Genomic DNA, 6,265 nt, shown 5'->3' with positions numbered 1-6,265 from the left:
ATGGCTCACTGTAGCAGCAGTTTCGACTCCTCGAACGGAAAGGTACCATCGGTACCGGTAGATCACCAGATCACCGTGAAGCCCACCGTGCTGTTCGAGATCTTCGGGGAGCTGTGGAGCGTCCAGGCCAGGCTGGGCCAGGGGGTCTCGGCCTCGGTGTACCGGGTGAGCAGCTCCGGGAGGGCGGGGAGCAGCAGCTGCAGCACGGCCGCCGTGAAGGAGTTCCAGGCGCACAGTCAGAGCGGAGACTACGGGTATCACAAGGAGAGGTCCGTGCTCGAAGACCTCCAAGGACACAAGAACATCGGTAAAAGATCTGATGCATGCACCCCACCCCAGTGGTGACACACACACACACACACACACACACACACACACACACACACACACACACACACACATCCACGTAGATCTGATACACTACACCACCCCAGTACCTTGGCTTACGCATGTCTGGTCAAAGAGAGTGATGTTGTTGCATTACTATAGCTGCACTGGGGAACATCTTGTTTCATGCAACACACATGTATGCAGTGATGGTGCGCTATTGCACACTGATCCTGCATGTATCTAGGATTGCATGAGTGGGCAGTGTCAATACCATACTGTTCCCAACAGTTCTTGAAGATTATGCATGCCCGCCTATTTGATTTCTGAATTAAAGGAGTACCGTCCTGTTCTAGATAGGTTAACTATTTTGAAGCTGAATTTGTGTCAGGCTATGAAGAAGACAAGTGATGCGTATCGTTCTTGTCTGAGAATGATCTTGACACTTGACTCCGCTAAGAACCTCCCAGAGAGCGTCTGCCTTGGCGTGTGAAGCCTTGATTGGCATGGCATAAAATGAAGTCCATCTCTTTATGCCCGATGACACTGACTCATCTTCCTAATCAAATCAGATCGCAGCTTGTGTAAAGTTTGAGCTCTCTGTTAGCTTTAAAACGATTCGGAGGAAGATAAGAGAGTTCATGTCGGGAGAGTTCACTTTGCCCTGACATAAAACAATTCCCAACATTAGTCTATGTTGTCTGATATTTATTGATCATCATCACAATAACAAGACATGGACTTTAGAATTGTCTTAGAGACTGGTCTTACAAAATAGGCTGTATACTGCATATACTGTATACTTTTATTAAAATAAAATAAATATTATTTTATTTCTCTTTACAGCTCTGAATGTTTCACTCTTCCGAACACACACACACACACACACACACACACACACACACACACACACACACACACACACACACACACCAACCACCTATTAGGAGGGGTGCAACATTCAGGAGAGCTCGCCGTTAGCAGTCTTCATTCTACAAGACAGAGAGGCATGTTTGAAGGACACAAGACATTTCTATCTGCAACGTCCTGCACCAACGTCTCACCCCTGGTGCTTTCGCTCTGTCTCCACACCAGCCAAGCGCCATTGTCTTTACCCCCCCCATCTCCACCCCCACTCCCAACAACCAATCACATCTGGTGCCGGGGGTGGGCCTCTTCTTCTTGTGTCCCCACAGTGACTCTCTACGGGGTGTTCAGCAACCACAACGGCGCGGGGGGCGTGGCCACGCGCTGCCTACTGCTGGAGCTGTTGGACGTGAGCGTGTCGGAGCTCCTGGTCAGGGCCAGCGTCCAGGCGGGCAGCACCTCCCCTGGGGGGGGTGGGGAGGGGGGCCGGGGCTGTGCCCAGCAGGGCCACTCCATGTGGCTGGTGCAGCACTGCGCCCGGGACGTGCTGGAGGCCCTGGCGTTCCTGCACCGGGAGGGCTACGTCCACGCAGACCTGAAGCCCCGCAACGTGCTCTGGAGCGCCGACGACGAGTGCTTCAAGGTCATCGACTTCGGGCTCAGCTTCAAGGAGGGCAACCAGGTGAGGGGCGACCAGGAGAGGGCTCAGCTTCAGAGAGGGCAACCACAGGGCTCTACGCTAACCTTTTTCACTAGGAGCACATGTGCTCCTAAATGAAAAATGTTAGAGGCACACAAAGAAATTTAGGAGCACAGTGAAAAATGTAATTATAACACATTTTTATTAGTGATTTTGCCATTTTTGCACCAAAATCACACATACAGCCCTACTAGACGCAGAGTTGATGGCATTGTATTATGGTAACTAGCTGTGTCAAGTTCTCCTGGTTAGCAGCATGTTCATTCATTCATCCATGTCATGCCTGTCAGCTAGCAGCTAGCAGCCCAGCCAGGCTTTAGGGCTAGGTCTGTCAGCTAGCAGCCCAGCCAGGCCATGCAGAGGTCTGTCTCCATGCTGCCCACCTCCCTGCTGCTGGGTCAGGCTACATCAGTCACACACGGTGGCCAGACAACTCCACATCTAGGGGTATTAAACTACCCCACATCCAGATGACCAGTCCCCAGCCCCATGCTGCCCGGGGTGGTGACATGTGGAGGTGGCCAGCCCAGCACGGTGCCTCTGCGGCGGCTAGCTGTTAGCACACCACCATCCCCGGGGGTCCCACCTCTCTGCCACACTCAAGTACAACATGTTGCATTTTCATGCCATTAGGCAACTTGCTTCCTAGGGTTTCCTAGGATTAGAGATGCATTTGGACTTCTGGAGTACCTCCACTACTTTCAATGGGTTCTGAAGGTCTGAGAGCTTTCTACTTTCTAGGGTAGTTAACCCTGGTTGTAACCTTGGGTTCAAATCGGGAGTGTGTGGGACCAAATCTGTAGATGTGGTGAGCTAATGAAGCTAATGAAGCTTGAGATGAGAAAAGGGCGCTTGTCTCTTTAAGGCCCAAAAGGGAGTTAGCGATTAGCGATGTTAGCTTAGCGCCAGTTTAACAGAAGTAACTTCACTTTTAACATGACTTCCCGTGGTCGTAGCGGGCTGGCTGACGGCTTAAAATGTGGCCACACGGTTCGCGCAGATTTATTTTTAGAATAAAAAAAAAAAAAAAAAAATCTGTACTCGCACGTGTGCTCGTGAATTTATTTCTCTAGTCGCACAGATGTATTTTTAGTCAGGAGAGGGCAACTAGGTGAGGGCTCAGCTTCAGAGAGGGCAACCAGGAGAGGGCTCAGCTTCAGAGAGGGCAACCAGGAGAGGGCTCAGCTTCAGAGAAGGCAACCAGGAGAGGGCTCAGCTTCAGAGAAGGCAACCAGGAGAGGGCTCAGCTTCAGAGAAGGCAACCAGGAGAGGGCTCAGCTTCAGAGAAGGCAACCAGGAGAGGGCTCAGCTTCAGAGAAGGCAACCAGGAGAGGGCTCAGCTTCAGAGAAGGCAACCAGGTGAGGAGGAATGGGAGACGGCAGGGGAGACCCTTTACCTGGTCTCAGGACTCAGGCAGGCAGGTGGGAATATCCAAGGCTTTTGCATTGCTGGGCCCAAAGTAGGTTGCCTACACCACATTATGGATAAGGGTTAGGCCCATATTTGACATTATTGGATATCTTGATATCTGGGGCATATTGTGATATAGTTCCCTTACAGACAATAGTATGTAAACGTGCTGTTTTTGCAAGGCCAACATGTCTCTTTGTTTCACCATATTATTTACAACACCAGCCATAACACTCAGGGCTGTTCAGTGATGTGTATATATGGAGATATATATATATATGTTGTATTTTTTAGAGTGTTGTGGATTTAATTGATTCTTAGTAGATTGAGTAAAACTTATAAAGCACAAAGAGCTTAAATCAATTGACTCCAAAGAGGCCTTTTATTAAGCAAAGTCACATGAGCGCAGAGAAAATAGCAGTCAAAAAAGCCCCCTCCTGCGAGAGGAACACATATTTATAGTGGTCATGGGGTCACCACACCATTCTTGGGGACCAATCATATTATACAGATCTGTGATTGCACAAGTTATGGGCCCTGTCCACAGTCAGAATGCCTTTCTTGAGTGCAAGATTCCCCAGAATGTAGAGAGACTTCAATTCTCAGTATAAAATGATATAAAATGACAACAAGAGCATTTCTGCTCTTGGGATAGAGACGGTAGATTGACAGGAAGGATGGGTGAGAGAGAGGAGGGACGACATGCAGGAGAGGTCGGAATGGCGGGAATGGAACCAGGGGCGCGTGCGATGACGTGGCATGATGCACCTTAATGAGCTACGCCACCCAGGCGCTCCCCGATAGCTAGATAGAATGAAACCGCGTCCCTACTAGTGTGTCTCCTCCGCAGGCTGGTATAACCTGTGTTCCTTCCCCCTCTGTCCCCCCCTTGTCCGCGCGCCTCAGGACGTGAAGTACATCCAGACGGACGGCTACCGGGCGCCGGAGGCCGAGCTGCAGACCTCCCTGGCCCGGGCTGGGGCGGAGGCGGAGGGGGAGGGGGACCCGGGGTGCACGGCGGCCGTGGACCTGTGGAGCCTGGGGATCATCCTGCTGGAGATGTACTCTGGCATCAAGCTGAAAGACACCATCAGGTCCGAGGAGTGGAAGGTCAGTCGGTCGGTCAGCCCGCAGATACTCACGGCAGTGTGTTCTGTTTAAAGCCTGCGTAGTGCGTGTGTGTGTGCGTTCACTTGTGAGCGTGCGTCAATTGAAAATGAAAAAAAAAAGTTTAGAATTTCACGTTTCAAAGCACTTCCTGAATTGAAAAGAATCGCAAAAGAATTGGACCCGACCGTGGTGTTGCTCCTTCTTGTCTACATATGTCCAGTACCATGTAGAGTACCTGTCCCCTAAGGCTTTACATAGTCGACCATACATAGGGCAAAGAACCGTTCCGGTTCGCGTTCGGGAACCTCCGAACCTTGATGCTGTCATACCGGTGTAACCAGAACCATCCGCGTCATCAACGCGGGATAAACAAAAATGTCACAACTAGATGGCAGGTACTTCACTGGAAATGAGGATAATATCTTCCACTACAGTATCTGAAATAAACACTATTTTCGATGAAACAAAACAAAAGACACGGGTTCTTTTACAAACCAGCTGCTCCATTGCTGGAATAGAAATGGCTTATGAAATTTGCGTTTGCGCGTGTGTGTTTGCTGAGCATGTGAGAAAGATAGAGAGAATGATGAAACTTTACATAATTGTTTTGATCACTAATTAGTAGATTTAGATTAGATTACATTTTGTCTACTTCCTTCTTGCTGGTCTTTGCAGCCTAGAATATGACACACCCACTGACAACGTGACTGTTCTACGTTTTGGTTCCCGCTTGAGAACCACTATTTTCTGGTTCCCGCTGCGAACCAACTTTTCAGTCTCCGAACCAATTGAGTTTCGGTCTGAACGCGCCGGCCGGTTCCAGGCTTGGTTCGCGAATGCGAACGGGAATGGTTCTTTGCCGGTGTGAAAGCCCTAACAGTGAACTCTGCCCCACAGTCCTTTAGCGGATAGATAAACCTGCGTCTGGTATTTATTGTCGTCTGTGATGTTCTGCTGTTCTTTGCCCCCCTACAGGACAACAGTGCAGCGATAGTCGACCACATCTTCACCAACAACAGTATGGTGTGCCCTGCCATACCGGTCTATCACCTCAGAGACCTGATCAAAAGGTAACCACAGCAACTCTATCCTGTTCCCTAACGGGACACACTGCAACAACACAATGGATTCGGCGAGTAATCCCCCACTGCTACCTAGTTAACTAGAACACTACTTTACATTGTTAGCAGGCTCACAAAACAAGCTGTGTTAGTTGACCAGCGACGTGTCATTGGTTTTCAACAACACGGAAATATATTCACATTTTTCGAAAGAAAGGTCCGATCATTACATGGGATCCCGACGTGAGGACCAAAGCATTAGAACGTGTCACGTATGTAGGGCACAGTAGCAAGGAAACCCTGATGAGAGGATTGTCTCTGTCACCTGCAGCATGCTTCACCACGACCCCGAGCACAGAGGCACCGCCCAGACCGCCCTGCTCAGCCCTTTCTTTAGCATTCCCTTCGGTGAGTATGAGGAACACACACACACACGCACGCACGCACACACACACAGGAACACACACACAGAAACACACACACATACAGGAACACACACAGGAACACACACATACATACACACACACACAGAAACATACACACACAGGAACACACATACACACACCTCACATTCCCAACATCACATTCCCTTCGGTAAGTATAACTAATACACACACGCACGCACACACAGAAACACACACACACACACACACACACACACACACAGGAACACACACACCTCACATTCCCTTCTCATAGTACACTGTAGGTTAAAGCTCCTTTTTGTCGCATGTCATGTTTATACAGCCCCACCCAACTATGTTTTAACAATGAAACTTAAACAGACGT

The 6,265-nt window shown here is 49.5% G+C and overlaps 1 protein-coding gene across 1 annotated transcript in view; it reads left to right on the top strand.

Moving 5' to 3' along the window:
• uhmk1 (U2AF homology motif (UHM) kinase 1) overlaps positions 1–6,265 on the top strand; it is a gene marked incomplete at both ends in the record, with an annotated part of 10,637 nt that continues 4,372 nt past the window's right edge. Inside the window, 5 exons of the mRNA XM_080536530.1 lie at positions 1–307; positions 1,524–1,876; positions 4,212–4,415; positions 5,391–5,485; positions 5,808–5,884. Coding sequence (XP_080392656.1) covers positions 1–307; positions 1,524–1,876; positions 4,212–4,415; positions 5,391–5,485; positions 5,808–5,884 — 1,036 coding nt within the window. The remainder of the gene's footprint in view (positions 308–1,523; positions 1,877–4,211; positions 4,416–5,390; positions 5,486–5,807; positions 5,885–6,265) is intronic.

Source organism: Nansenia antarctica (genome assembly GCF_963989245.1).
Source record: "Nansenia antarctica genome assembly, chromosome: 7".
Lineage (NCBI taxonomy): Eukaryota > Metazoa > Chordata > Actinopteri > Argentiniformes > Microstomatidae > Nansenia > Nansenia antarctica.
This window is presented reverse-complemented; position numbering and strand designations above follow the sequence as displayed.